Source organism: Cheilinus undulatus, linkage group 16, assembly GCF_018320785.1.
Source record: "Cheilinus undulatus linkage group 16, ASM1832078v1, whole genome shotgun sequence".
NCBI lineage: Eukaryota > Metazoa > Chordata > Actinopteri > Labriformes > Labridae > Cheilinus > Cheilinus undulatus.
The window spans coordinates 20,812,841-20,828,386 of NC_054880.1; the positions used below are offsets into that span (position 1 = coordinate 20,812,841).

The 15,546-nt window shown below is 40.1% G+C and overlaps 1 protein-coding gene across 2 annotated transcripts; it reads left to right on the forward strand.

Moving 5' to 3' along the window:
- Nucleotides 1-1,224: 1,224 nt before the first annotated feature.
- stmn2b (stathmin 2b) lies at nucleotides 1,225-15,444 on the forward strand. Of its 2 annotated transcripts, none has more exons than XM_041808097.1 (5): nucleotides 1,225-1,368; nucleotides 9,718-9,813; nucleotides 9,929-10,104; nucleotides 10,745-10,936; nucleotides 13,661-15,444. In XM_041808097.1, exons 1-5 carry the CDS (start codon nucleotides 1,350-1,352, stop codon nucleotides 13,718-13,720), a joined length of 543 nt encoding a protein of 180 aa, XP_041664031.1. In that variant the 5' UTR covers nucleotides 1,225-1,349; the 3' UTR covers nucleotides 13,721-15,444. The 2 variants fall into 2 exon arrangements, with proteins under 2 accessions (XP_041664031.1, XP_041664032.1); XM_041808098.1 differs by having other exon boundaries at nucleotides 9,932-10,104.
- The last annotated feature ends 102 nt before the right edge of the window (nucleotides 15,445-15,546 follow it).

Here is a 15,546-nt window from a genome sequence, read left to right on the forward strand (position 1 = left end):
CTATTAAAGTTTCTAGTCTATTTATATTCTTAATTGGCCTATTTTTTTCATTCTCCCCCCATTTATCTATTCTGCACCAAGCCAAATTCCTTGCATGTGAAAATTTACTTGCAATAAAACTAGCCCACATTCTGATTCTGATTCCAAAATTAGTCCAGATTTTTTGACAGCACTATAAAAGACACACAAGAAAAGACTAAAAGACCAACAAAAAAAGTTTTTCTTCCTTTTTAATTTGAGGCTCCTATTAGAAACTTTGAGTTTGTAGTATCTGTTATCTGTTTGCTGATTTTATCCTGCACATGTTTGAGTAGTGTTTGAACCAAACAAACCTACTGATCATCCTGTATCTCTGTTGAGGAAAATGTAAACAAAGCTTTTTCCTGTGTAGGCTGTTTTCACCTTTGTCAGCCACCTACCAATGCAAACACTTTAGGCATGCAAACATAGCTTTTAAAGGTGCAGTATGTAATATTTAGCCTAGTAGCATTTAGCAAAACAAGCTTGGTTAAAATGAAACATAACATTTATAAGTAGATTGATCTAAATTAGTGTTGACATCTGATAACACATTTTTTAAATTTATGTTTTAAATTAACTCAGAATAAGCCTTTTATTGATACATAGGGAGGGTCCCCTCCAAGGACGCTGCCATCTTGGATTTTTGCATTTTGCCTGTTTCTATGGCACCATAGAGGGAACCAAATAACAGTTAAGCATGTATTGATTTTTAAACTTCACTGGTTTCCACAGTTATCACCAGAGAAATGATCATCACACTCCAGAATTGACTGTTAGATGTTGATAGTCCCAATTTTACACATTGCACCTTTAAAGAAATCGTCACTATTTATGTTCTTGATTGCTTTACTGGCTCATAAAGAGTGATAATAATATTGATCTTCACCTGTTTCATAACCAGATTTCCTCGGGGGAGCTTTAATTTGAGCTTTTTGTGCGTTTCCTTGTGCAGTGTATCAGGGATCAATCAGTTTGCTCTTGAATAAAAAGGACATGATGTATATGAACAAATACAGCCAATTAAATAATGGAATAGACTATGAAATCAACAGATTTTCATCGTATTAGATCAGCTATTGCTAATGATGACATCAAACTGTGTATCGCCTACTACGACTTTTATTCTGAAGGCGGTGCTTACTTACTTCCGGAAGTGGTCTACTTTTCTCCGCTGACTTGACGCAGTTCATAACAGACCACCAGGCGCACCGGCAGCCCCGTCTCTGCTGACTCAGTGCCTTACCAGCAGTCCCTACACCCCGAGACACAGCACCCAGCAACCGACGCTCTCAGCTCTGGTCAACCCGCCCAGGCACCTCCGTACAGACATGGCCAAGACCGCTATCGGTGAGTTGAGCACTTTGTGTTGTATTTTTTCCAGGATCTAAACAGCGGCATCGCAGGTTTTAAGGATGCTGAGAGGCTGTGGCGACACCCATGGCACAAAAGGATGCTGAGGGCTGGTGAGAGGGAGCGGCCAAACTCCTCTGCAAGTCACTTCTGTTAAATTAACTTTCTCATCAGGCGGCATTTCCCCAAATTTAAGCCTCTGTTTCTACTAAAAACGAGTCATTTTTTTATATTAAGACTGAGCCAAAATCCAAGTAGTGTCGATCAATATGAGCCACTGTGGTCAGTTTGCCATATTTGTGACGCATGTTTTATTCCGTTTAAAGTGTCTTATCAGGAAAAATTGATGCGAGAAATGTGATTTTATTTGGCCACCGCACAGCAGCACTCAGTCGATGCCTGCATGCCGCACCTGCCCCCTTATTGCCTGACTCAGAGCCGTGCAGCATAATGCAGCGCCAGCGACCCCACCCAACATCTCTGGTCCCTTCAAAGCCAGCCATCCTCTCTCTCTTTCTCTCTCTCTCTCTCTCTCTCTCCTTCTCTCTCCCTTCTTCTCCCTATAGGGTGTGAAAAATTTCTCCATGACAAATCTCCTTACGAAAACTGGGCCATCCTTGTGTGTTGCTGTGGTATAAAGCCTGCTCAACCAATTTTTTTGTGGTGTGACCACTGAAGGCATGAATGAAAGAGAGAGAGAAATGCTTTGCAATTCAGAGCTGAATGTAAGGCTGGGGATGAAATGAGAATATCAGACTCCAATCCTATTAAGGAGGTTATACAGACTACAAATGTGGGTCATTATATTCGATCAATGGATATTATTGGGTCAAAATGCCAGAATGGGTCAATATTTGATTAAAATTTCGGGGGAGATGTAATAACATTGCATGTTGTGCAGAGCTCATGCATCCAAGGTTGGTGCATTTGTTTATACTTGTGAGGATTCTATCATCTCTATGCTTACCTGGGCATTCTTGGGCCTGCTTGACCTGCAGACTTGCAATACAATATGATACAAAAATATTATATGCAATGCATTTCAATACAAAACATCATAATAGGATGTTTGATATATGATACATGACAGTGCAGTATTACTCTCTGCAGATTACAATACAGTAAGTTTGAATACAATATATGATAGATTATAGTGCAATGTGATACAAAATGGTATGATCTGGTGCATTTTAGTAAAAATATGCAGCCTATAATCATATATATCACTAAGGGAGGTGTGTAGTCTTGAAGGCTTTGTGTCCACTTGCAGTCAAGTGTAATGTGTGTGTCCAGCCTGGAAGATAGTGTTTGTTTTCTGCCTGACTACTCTCTTGATGGATGGAGGGCCATGCAGACAGACAGCAGTAAGGTGCCTGGTGTCTGCTCTGAGGGACACACAGCTACTAAACCCTGACTATTATAGTTATTCCCCACTTCCTCCTCCTCTTCCCTCCTCCTCTTCTCTCCTCCACGTCTCCCTGATGTGAGCTGTGGACAGGCAGACTGTGCCAGTCAGGCAGTCAGCACTCTGCAGGTTCATTGAGTTCAATTCAGCTCTTAATATTTGGAGTCGTATGTGAAGTTTAATCCCCTGTAAATATGACGGATCAATTACTTTTTATATCTATAAGGCAAGGCATAGCCCCTGTATGAATATGCTAGGACCACTCCTGTGTGCATTAGGCCCTGATCCTTATCATGCATCCTTGTCACATCCAATAAGGTGTGGTCACTCAGCTCCCTACCTTAAATCAATCCTTTTGTGTACAGAAGCGCAAACTTCCAAGGAAATTATCCCACCTCTGGTTACAGGAATGACAAATGCAGCCATGTTTCTCAACTTATCATACGCATCACTACCATCGTCATGTGCGCAACGCTCGTAGCTCTCTCCTCGACTCATTATTCATCCTGATTTATCACTGGGGTCTCATCGATCAATGCGGCACACTCCCATTCCTGCTTCAGATGACCACCGCTCTTAAGGGAAGAGGTGACATCAATCCACGCCATTTGCTCGTGATCTGTTTATCACTTTTGAAAACTAATGTCAGGGGAAGACAGCTCAGACATTTGTAGCATCCTTGTTTGGCTGATGTCATCCTCAGGTGCTGTAACCAGCAGCATCCTGGACTTTCACACTTCTTCTTTTAAAGAATTTGGCAGAGAAAAACCTGTTTCCTCCAACCACACTTGTAGTAGAAGTCGTTTGGTCATTTGGATGACTAATGTATTACAAAGAGACGTCTAAATACTGATATTTATGTAAGTTTTAAGCACTGTTAAGCCACAATCTTGAGATTTAGTCAACTTTGATGGTTATTTTCATAATTGTTGGTCATTTTGTAAGCCAAATTTGATCTGCTGTGTGAAAATGATCTCCAGTTACAGTCTGAGACACTGATCTCTTCAGACAGACACAGGGTGCGGTTCAGGGACTTTGCAACGACTCGTCTCTCCTTCATTAAATGACTAGACCTGCCCCCGATCATCTGGGTGCTGTAACGTTTCCTTTAATAGCCAATTTTTGCTGTTGCCGGGTGGCCGTGCTGTAAAGTGCCAGTATGCGCCAAGCACAGATGCCAAGCCAATAGTGCTGCTCTGCTATGGCACCCAGGAGGGCAGAAAACACTGTGCTACAAAGGGGAGTTTGCTCACAGCCTCGTCTACACTATCTCTCATATGTTTCTTAAAAAGTGTGCTGCAAGGTTGTCTTTCTTACAGTGGGGGTTGGGTCTGTAAGAGATGAAGAAAAAAAGTGAAAATAAAGGAGGAAGAGTGGGAGACAGAGGTGTGGCAGTTTGTGCTAACGCAGAATTTAAGATCCCAGGAGACGCAGAGAGAGTGGGGGAAAGAGAGCAGAAAAAGAGGAAATGGGTTTGAGAGGGAGAAAAGATGGAGGCTCAGGGAGGAGCAGGAATAGAGGGATGCTTTCTAAAGGGGGGAGGTGGTTCAGCAGATATTGACAATCTGTGCTTACTGGTTGATTGATTGAAAGAGGAAGGAAGTGCAGTTTGCTGGCTGTGTGTCTGTGGTCAAGACAGGAGGAGTAGCTCTGTCTGGATGAAACCAGTCTGCAGGAGCAGAGCATTAAAGTGGTGACATCTCTGTCTGATTATTGTGTCTCATCTCACACTGTAATAAGAACCTGAATCTCTTTGAACTGGTGCTGCTGTTTGGACACTTCCCACTGTGGAAATTCAATCAGGATCATTTGTCTTTTTTTTCATTCGACTGATCCGCTGGGAATGAGCTTATTACTACAGTGGTTACAGAAGGAGGGATTGGTCCTCTCAGGAGAAATAGGATTTTAGACTTTTTGCAGAGCACAGAATCTCATATATTTTTGATTAGGGACATAAAAGAAAATCTTCATGGCTCGGAGTTAGAGAGCAGTTTCAATTTACAGGAGCACTTATCCTCCTAGATAGCAAGAGTATACTCAGATACAGACTACGAAACCAGGCTTCCTCTTCTCAAACATACTAAAGGGAGTTAAAAACAGCTGGTATTATTAGTCAGTTATCACTTCTAAACAGACCATAAGCACCTATATGAAAAAAATCATCCTTACAGCTTTTTTAATCAACTGTTTCCAGCTACTAAAGTGTGCCATATCCATTTTAAAAAAGACATTTGCGATGCATGTTTTTCATACTTTTTGATACAACATTTCTCTTTGTAAAATTCCAATCTTAGCCATGTATTTGTCTAATTAATGGTCAAAAATGTCTAATTGCACTTATTATGAGCCACATTGACCACACAAGTCCACATAAACACCACATACCAATACCTAAAAAGCTAAAACAATAAGGCCTGAATTACTTGCAATAAGTCCACATAATGGTAGTAATGGTTTTATTCTGTCATAACACATATTCCAAACTTCACACACAGTATAGACATTTTTAACAGAGTCAATATGTATTGAGTAGTGCAGAGGCAAACTGCTTATAAAAGCAGGTATCAGATTAAGCTACCAACTTCCAGAAATGCAATATATAGAAATTCAAAAATAACATAACAAACCATTTTCTAAAAAAAAAAACAATCAAATTGCATGTTTTTGAGTTTATATTTGCATTATTCTATAGTTTAACTACAACAATAGAAACACACCTCTTCTTCAGACCTTTTATTTTAGCTTTTTGCTCAGTAAATTTACTGAAAAACTCTTAAATTATATCAGCTTTTGTACAGAGTCAGGGGGTTTCTTTTTGCTCTGAACATGACTTGCATTATTTTATAGTAAAACAAATCTGAAAATGTCATAACATGGGAATTTAGAAATACACACTGACATTATAAATGTAATAGAAAATGTAATAGGAAAATGAAAAATTAGCTTTCTCAGACACCTGCCAATGGGACCAAATCAACTTTTTTGACAATAATCTTTAGTCTTGAGAAAGAATAAAAATGTAAAATGTTTGGATGAGTTTAAAATGTCCAAAAGAAATCAATTTAAGGCATTTACCTACATATCAACAGTCAAACACTTGAGTCTGTTGTTATAGAAGTCTTGTAGATGCCCAGTGATCAGAAACTGATTATTATCAGCTAATTTTAATTAAAATACATGATCAACAGATTGGATGCAAGAAGCATAGTGCCCATACAGTAGTGTAATGATAAAGGCTGAATGCACCACTAGTCGTTGCAGCTCAAGTTAAAGTGGTTGAATACAGATTTCTACATTCATATGAACGTAAAAATCCCCTGAATGTCCTAGTTGTTACAGTAAGTTTCCTATTGCAGTTTAACTGCTGTTAGATTTGTAGGAACAGTTTGACATTTGGTGGATTATTGCACTAAAAAGCTGCATATCTCTATTAAGTTTGGGGTGTATTACATTTTCAGGCTGTTATTATGTTTGTGGGTGTTAAAATCAAGCATGCTAATTTCCCCTGCTGAGGGTCTTGAAATGAAATATCTTAATTACATGATACATCTCACCTAAAGACACTCAAAGTTTTTCTTTCCTCATTAGTAGATTTGTTTTTACTTATTGCAAGACAAGTAGGACCTGCCTGTTAAATGTGGCTGATAATAACTGTCCATCCATGCATTTCCTACACTGCGTATCCCATTCAGGGTCACAGGGGGCTGGAGCCTATCCCAGCTGTCATTGGCTGAGAGGGAAGGTGATCGCCAATCAATTGCAGGGCTCACATACAGAGACAAACATCCAGGAACTTTCTTACTCACCAAGTTTTCAGTCTGTGGGAGGAAACCGGATTACCCACAGGGAACCCACACATGAATGGATTGATTACCTGGGTCCACAGAAGGAAGGGGTGCTTGGGAAGCCTGCAATGAAAAGTGTATTTTATTTATTTTTTCTTTTATTGATTAGTCTCATTATTGAATCAAAAGCAATTAAATGAATAGGTCTACAGAGAGAAATTTGTATCAAATAGAGTGGAATAAAATGCTGGGGGCCCCTGCTCTTCCCTCATAAATGTTAAATGGTATAGTCCAATGCTGCGAAAAAATGCAAGTAAATTTAATTTAACAATTGAAAAAAAATATATTGTTCATAACTCCAGAAATTATGGTTCAAAAATACATTTAAATGCAAATATATTTATAAAAAAGATGCAACATCTGTTGCTTGGCTAGGCGGTGAAGGGGGGCCTTGTGTAATATTCTTTTTGGGGGCCCAAAATCCCTAGCTACATCCCTGGAAACAGGTTTTGATATCATTAGAATTTACTGGTATTTATCAAAGTTTTAAATTCTGCAAGCTTGACAAGGGATTGACGGATTATCACCTTTGATCAGGGCTGATACTGATTCAGCACTGAGGTGGATTATCTGTATTGGGGTTTAATTTTATTGATTGCCTATAAACTAATCAGTAAATAAATGCACTGCTGTGGCTCGGCTGTGAGGTGCATCTCTGTTGTCACTCAACTAATTCCCTCCCACAACACAGTCTGGTTAGCTACATGTCATATTACTGAAGCATGAGTGACACATATTGGTCCCTAATATCAACTATTGGACTCATAACGACTAATAATTGGTATTGGTATCGGCTCTTAAAAATCTATATTGATCGCTCCTTAATCTTGACAACCCCAGTCAGAATTATTGACAGCTTTTGAAGTTCCATCTACCAACAATTAACCTATTAATTTAAAAAGCACCTGCGAGAAACTTTTGAATTGTTATAGTTTTGGCAACCCTTGTGGACAGAATACCTCTTTGCTGATCTTGACCCTTGCATTTATAAGTATTGATTATGTTCACAAAAAAGACGCCTACCTCACGGCAGAGTGAGACAGCAATAGAGAAACTTAATAGAAATAGTTAATCTTTTTGATGGTCACGTTTGAGTTTTTAGATCAAAAAGAGACGTCAGATTTCATTTCAGTCAGTCAGTTTGTAACCAGCTAAAAACTCCTCACAGGAACCTTAGTAAGAAAAAATAAGATGGAAGGAATAATTGTACTTTTTTTTTTACTTTTTCATGAGAAAATAATTGTAGTCCTGAACTAGAAATCATGATTGAAATCTTCACTTTGAAACCATTACAGAACAGAGAAAAGGCCCCGCCCGGAGCCTCTCAGCCTCTAAACCAGACTCTCTGCTCCATGAGCACTTCGACTAAATTAGCTGCTCCACTGGATTGTTAACCGTTTAAGTCTTCAGCTGTCAAGTGGGGCTCTGAGTGGGAGAAAATGGCTGCTGGGGTCTTGACATATACACAGCACTTAATGAGCCTGTGACAACCCTCCATACATCCCGTTCCCCCTTCTTGGTGGGAGAAATGGTGCAGCCCGCTAATTACAAATTAAAGCAGTATCCACCTGAGGCGACTGCTTCCATTAGGCGGTCCTGGGGGCAGTTTATGGAGGCTGTAGGTCCCGATGGGAGCTGCCCCCTTATAATCCTCCATCCTGTCTGAGTATAAGAAAGGTGCTACCATCATTTTTCCATCTTTCTCATCCATTTTTCCTTTCATCTTAGAGAAATCTCACTCTTCTACCAAACCTCACCTTAATCTCCAGTCCCACTCACACCCTTCTCCAGTTTTTTTCGCCCGCTTCAACGCTCACACCCTCTCCCACTTCCTCCTCAGGGAAGGGGTTAACAAGGCCATCAGAGAGTAGTGAGAGCTACATCTGAGAGTTGATCACATTACCGTGGCGTCTGCCAGTCTGCAGGGCAGAAAGCGAGACGCAGAAAGAGAAAAGAGACGAGTGAAGGGAAAATGAGTACGGGGGAGGATTTGGATTAATCATACTATACACCAAACTCCACCATGGAGAGGCTTTTCCTCACTAAATCTCATTTCTGGCTTTACTTCTGTAGCCTGCTGCAAATTATGAATCAACGTGGCACATTTGAGCCCCGCAGGCGTGAGCTATAGGTGATGGATTGTGCCGTAGTATGACAGTCGGCATGCAAATTTCTGCTCTGAGGCAGTACAGAGCACAAGCAGAGCATTTCACTATACCTGCAGTGAGTTGCAGATATTTTTGCCGTTCTCCCTGCAGGGACTGCTGCTGAACTCTGGGCTCATATTACAAAGTAGCAGGTGCCAAAAACACACAATATAAAAAAACAAGGTTAGACAAGGTTGGCTGTTCTTTTCTTTACTTTATGTTTTTTTCTTTCAGTCTGCTCTTTGGCATCTTTTGTTTCACCATAACGAGCAAAATGCAAGCAGGTATTATTTAGTGCTGGCTTTGCATCAATGTTGTTAACTTTCTGGACTGTAAGTGCACCAAGAGATGGGAAGCCATATTGCTGTGTTATGCTGATAAGCCAAATCTTTGGCTATTAGCTTTGTTACATAAGCCAGAAACTACAAAGATTAGATCATCCCAAATAGAACCAGAAATCGTTATCTCTCTCCTTTACTGAAAAGCAAAACAAATCTGTGCTTTTTTGTGTTTGCCACAGCTAATGCTGCTGAGAGGCAATAGAAGGGCGTTGGTCTGGCTGTGTTCATAAATAATAGACCAAAATGAAATGCATAGCTAATGACGTGTGGAGAATCCTGTGGGGAACGGCAGCATCTTGGCTGCTGGGGAAAATTAGGCCAAGCAAGGACACATCCTTCTCCCCTCATGGAGAAAACAAAGGCTGCAAAAATGCCTTGAAAACCCAGAGTCTTTCAGCTGCTGACACTTCCTTTGATGAGATTTTTTTGGATGAATAATCATACATCAAAAAAAAATCTGGATATTTACATGAAGGGCCTCCTGTGGAGGTAGAAGTGGGTCAGCCACGTTTCATCTTTCTGTGTGTTAGTAGGCTAATAATATGTTCCCTGTGTGCATGTGGGTTTCTGCAGTAGTGTGAATGTAACATCTTTATTTGCCTTCACAGCTTACAAAGAGAAGATGAAGGAGATTTCTGTTCTCTCACTCATCTGCTCTTGTCTGTACCCTGAGAGCCGTAAAAACATCATGGGTGACTTTGAAGGTAATCACATTTATTGATTTGATCCCTTATTAAACATCTCAATCAGAAGGCAAATTATGGCAACATAAAGCTTCTCTGTCTCTTTATTTCTTGTAAATGCTCTTTCACATACAAGTAGACTTGGACATCAAGCCTATTAACAAGCGAGCCTCAGGCCAGGCCTTTGAGGTGATCCTCAAGCCGTCCTCCCCCGTGTCTGATGCCGCCCACTGCATCACCAGCCCCCCCAAGAGGGACCTCTCTCTGGAGGACATCCAGAAGAAACTGGAGGCAGCTGAGGACCGGAGGAGAGTAAGGATGCTTCCAATCAATATTGCTGCACCCAGGTGCCATTTGTCCCTTACTTAAATCAAAGCCAGGAGGCAATAATGGCTTTTTATGCATTTAGCATTTAAGTTAAACAAATACTGAGCCAAAGAGGAGAGATTTATCACAATCACAATAAACTTTGGTTTCTGTACTAAATCGTTCCTTGATATCCAAATAATATGACTGCTTTTGTTTGTTTAATTTGCATTGCTCCAGTCACAAATCTACCATGTATATTCCTCTCTGACACTAGCTAATTCCTGCAACGTATTGATTTGAATTTCGGTAAAGTCAGTAAGACAGCTGACAAATCTAGAAACCCACTAACAAATCAATTTCATGATCAATAACAGTGTTTGACAGATTTTTCTAACACCAGATGTCCAATGCTTAAGTGAAATATAATTAAATATAAGATGAAGATGGCAAGAGAAGGAATTCTCCCATGTCCTGATATTTAATGCTAACAATAATTGTAAGAGACTGATTAATTCACCACCTCTGACTCCTGCTTAACGCCAAAGAAAAATCAATATCAGGTTTTGTGTAAATCAGTGTCCCGCGATCGACCCTTACCCCCTGACTCATCCTCTCTGCTGTCCCATTGCTCCTCCCGCCACAGTCCCTGGAGGCACAGATACTTCGGGCCCTGGCTGAGAAGCGGGATCACGAGCGTGACGTGCTGATGAAGGCCATGGAGGAGAACAGCAACTTCAGCCGCATGGCCGAGGAGAAGCTCCAGCAGAAGATGGAGCAGAATGAGGAGAACCGGATGGCTTTCCTGGCGGCCATGATGGAGCGCCTGCAGGAGAGGGTGAGGAGTCAGGAACTTGGGTATATCAAGTCTAAACAGTCATGATCCATTTCAGTATTATTTGTATTTAAATTATTGTGTAGTAAACTATCCATTTTATTGTCAGTTTTATAAGAGCTGTGGGTTCTAAAGGCTGTTCAAAGCCATCATCACAGTGTAAGGTATTATTGTTTTGGCTGCATCATTGGCATGTTTAGTTTTTTGCATACATTTACTTTAAAGGCTCTTACAATGCAGCTGTAGTCCTGAATTTGGATGCAGTGTTATTAATTCATCACTATGGGACAACTAATTTTGAACTTGCAATATCTGGGTTGGGTCAGTATAACTTTAAGTATAACTTATAGTATAACTTTAGCACTTTTCACATGACCTGTAACGTTTAGAAAAACAGTACGTATTAATGCTAGTTGAAAAGTGATGAAATTCAGGTGTAAAAATGCAACTGAAATTAATTTTGAATTCTCACCTAGTTTACATTATTATTTGACAGGTAACAACAAGTCCAACTTTTTGTGCTTGCTGCTTCTTTTTCTCCCCCATCAACATTTCAGTGGGCTTCATAAGCTACATGTCGCGCCAGGCTGCTACAGCTAACTTAGCTAACCAATAATCTTATGCACAAGAATCTTTCTTGTGTTGTGGTGAAAATAGACGTATGAACTGCTTGCTAGAAAACATTATATAAGGGGTCAAGTCAAACAGCTTATCAAGGAAGTCTCTATAGCATCACAAACTGAGCTGTTAAGCTAGTCCCTAAGTTGTATATTTTGTAATTACAGCTATAGAATTTATAATTCATGATATTTTTTATTTTCAATATTTGCTGGTAAAACAGCATTAACCAGTATTAATATTACATCTCAGGTCAGATATGAATTTTTTGGCGAACTCTTTCACAACAGACATTAAAGCAACATACATGTGTAGCAGAGAACTAGGGGTGTCACAATGCAGCTAAATTTTTCCTTTCTTACATAAAGTCTCTTCTGTGTGGTTTGATAAACCCAATCCCACCTCTCCAACAGTTCTCAAATACATCACTCCTAGTCTCAAAGTTGATTTTTTCATTACAAAGGTGTCATGTATTACATTAAACCAATGTTAACATGACTGAGGTCTCTGGCATAGCCAGTTATTCATTCTATCTTTGTTACTGTCTGTTTTAATCTCAGAACAAACCCAAAATACATGATAATGGTTTACTCTCAACACAGCAGCTTGTATTAAAAATCCTTATTCAAAAATATGAAATATGAATTGAAATATGAAAAATGTAAATGAAAATTAAATGTAGTGTTATGCACACACTTTCAAACTACATTCACTTTAATACAGCATATTTTATAAACAAAACATTCTAAATCTGACGCCTGCAAATTGTTCCAAAAAAGTTGGGACAAAGGCAAGGAAAGACTGGAAAAGTTGTGAAATGCTAATTAAAAAAAACCTGGAATGTTCCAAGTAGATTTATTAGTAACAGGTGACAGAACCATAATTAAGTCTAAAAGGAGCACTCCTGAAAGGCTCAGACATTCATCAGCAATTATGGTGAATGCTTTTCCACTTCAAGAAAGATTAATAAATAGTTAAGGCAAAAGCCATATATCAACAACATCTAGAAGCATTGCTAACTCCTCAAGGCCTAAGCTCATCTGAGTTGGACTGACCTAAAGTAGAAAAGTCTTCTGTGGTCTGAGGAGTCCACATTTTGATTTATGTTTTGAAATAGCGGCTTTTGAGTCCTAGCTAGAGAAGAAAAGCACCATCCAGATTGTTGTCAATGCAAAGTTCAAAGCAAGCATCTGTGATGGTGTGGGGGTGTATTATTGTCCATGGCATGGGTAACTTGCACATCTGTGATTAATACTATTGATACTGAGAGGTATACGCAGGGTTTGGAGCAGCATATGCTTCTATCCAGACAATGTTTTTCCAGGGATGCCCCTACTTATTTCAGAAAGACGAGCCAAACCACATTCTCATCACAGCAAAATAGTGTCGGTACGAAACTGGCTGTATGCAGTCCAGACCTGTTTCTCATTGAAAGTGTAAGGCACATGATGAAGCGCATTTATGACAAGTGGGACCCAGCACTGCTATGTACTTCAAACAAGAAGAGGAAATCATTCACTTAACAACACTCTGAAAGTGTTTTCAGTCCTCTGATGATTGCAGAGTGCAGAGAAAAAAACAATGTAACACAGATAAACATGCTCCTGTCCCATATTTTTTACAATGTGTCACAAGCATTAAATTCAGAGTGGGTGTATATTTCCAAAAAGTAAATCAAATAAACTTGTCTTTGAGATTTTCAAATTGCTATATTCTGTTTTTATTCACATTTGCCCAACTTTTGTGGAATTGGAAAAAAATATGAACACTGAAAACTATCATAGTGCCTGTTACTGGTTCCTGGTGATGGGGGCAGGCGAGATGGAGGGAAAGAGTAAAATAGCAAGCAGATAAAAAGAAAATGGTATGACAGCAGTTTAGAAAAGGGCAAGAAGGACTAGTTGACAAAGATACTCTCTCATTCTTGGAGGGTGAGAAATAAAGAATGATGTGAGTGGAAGAAAGGACGACCGGAGGCAGAAAAGAAAAATTAAGTAGGTTGTCGCTGCAAAGGTCAAATAAGAAAAATGTTTAAGTGAGCAAGAATTAAAGGCGAGGAAAGCGCTGAGTGCAGAGGAAAAAATTCAATTTGTTTTTTTTTTCTTTCAGGAGAGGCATGCTCAGGAGGTGCGCAGGAACAAGGAATTGAGAGAAGAAGTGACAGCGTGAGAAGCCCCAACAGGTTCTACATCCCTCCCAAGACCCCCATCCACCAACCCAACACCATGCCCCGATCCCTGAGGAACAACCCTCTCCCTACCTTATCCAGCATATCCCCACCTCTCCACCCCTCTGCCATACTCCCCCATATTTCTACCACCGCCTGAGACGCCACCACGAGACGGTGGGAGGCTCGAATGGGGCTGGAGGTGGAAAAAAGTCAAAAATAAATTAAAAAGGAAAGAAAAATTAATGTCTCCCACCCACTCTTCCAAAAAAAAGATTGTTTTTGCTCCGTTTTGAATGATAAGAAAAGAAAAAATCAAATTGATAAGCGACAGTGGGTATTGGTTTTTGTAAATACTTCTTTTTTTGTTATATACAGTACGATACAAGCAGCAAAAGTATTGATTGCAGTGTGCCATTTTTTTCTATGAGTTTCCTCTCCTTGCATATATATGGATGTAATAATTTGTTCATTTTCATGTTTTGTTATTGGTTTGTTCATTTCAGGCGTAGGTGTTTGTTGTGAGTTTGCCAGCTAGCTGATGTTTGCTACGATTGGCTGCGTCCTCTCAAGGCCCTGCATCCTGGCCCCGTTCCCTAAAATCCCCTCCTAGTGGGCACTTTCTCACTTGACCCTGCAGATCTGGAAACAAAAATTGGATCAGTGCTTGGTCAGAGTGATTTTCCATCCAGTATTTTTGCCAATGTTCCAATTAGCGAGGGACCTGTGCGTGAAAATTGGCAGACAAAAAGGGGACAGTTTGCTTCCTGTGAGGACTGCAGGCCATCGCTGCACATCTAAATCCTCAGAGGTAGATGAGGAGAACACTATAGCATTTAATGAGTCCATTCTTCCTCCATCTTCCCTCCGTCTGCATCCTCTTCATCTCTCCACATACATACTGTAGAAGCACTCACTCACACGCTCTCCACATGGGCAGGCTTTTAGCCAATCATAGCACAGAGCTCGGATTTGGAGCTCGCTAAATTCTGTCCATCTGGCACCGGAAAAAGCTCACAGAACATCCCTGACCAATGGGGCGTCTCATATTCCTCTGAAACAAGCTTCCAATCACATTTCAATCACACTACTGTAATAAAAACACAACTGGGGTTAAAGAGCGCTGGAATGCATACAAAACTTCACCCAAGATCCGACTTGTAACTGTGAATCTTAAATAATTAATCCATCTTGCTCCGTTTCAAAGAGGCTAGAGTAGTGCTCAACATCATCAGCACCTACTGGAATCATTGCACTTCACTCCGCTGTAAATGCCGCTGCTGAGTCGGCACAAGAAAGAAAATGAAGCCATAACAGGTATCACTGCAACAATGATCCATGAAAACAGTATTGCCATCTGTAAAGGTGTATAAGAGTGTAATAAAGTATCCGATAAGTTTGTAAGCAGGGCTGTTGAAGCCTGTCGGTGACACACACGCATGGTATAGGCCCATAAATGTGTGTGAGTTTGTGTGAGTGTAAGGGCAGGTAGATAAGCGAATGTACTGTATGTGCCATGTTAATATTGACCCGGTGAAGTGTAAAACATTGAAGTGTGTATCAGCTGTCACAAGATCATCACTGACAGTGACTTTCATACCTGCCTCTCTCTCTCTCTTTCTCTCTCTTCTCTCTCTCCTCTGTCCATCTGTGTGTTTCCCCCTCTCCACATATATCTTTGTGAGCAAGCAGTGGTTAATAAAGATTTGGGGTTCAGTGAATGAAACTGGCTTGAAGTGTGACTTCTTTCAGACACTTAAGCATGTTGTGATTTTAGTTCATTTATTTCACATATCCTTAACACTATGATAGACATTTTTCTTTTAAC

What these genes read in the sequence shown, in the direction of transcription:
- stmn2b (XM_041808097.1), top strand. An exon ending in CAGCTGAGGACCGGAGGAGA is followed by an intron (nt 10,105 to 10,744) that starts GTAAGGATGCTT and finishes CTCCCGCCACAG; the next exon opens with TCCCTGGAGGCACAGATACT. An exon ending in TGGAGCGCCTGCAGGAGAGG is followed by an intron (nt 10,937 to 13,660) that starts GTGAGGAGTCAG and finishes TTTTTCTTTCAG; the next exon opens with GAGAGGCATGCTCAGGAGGT.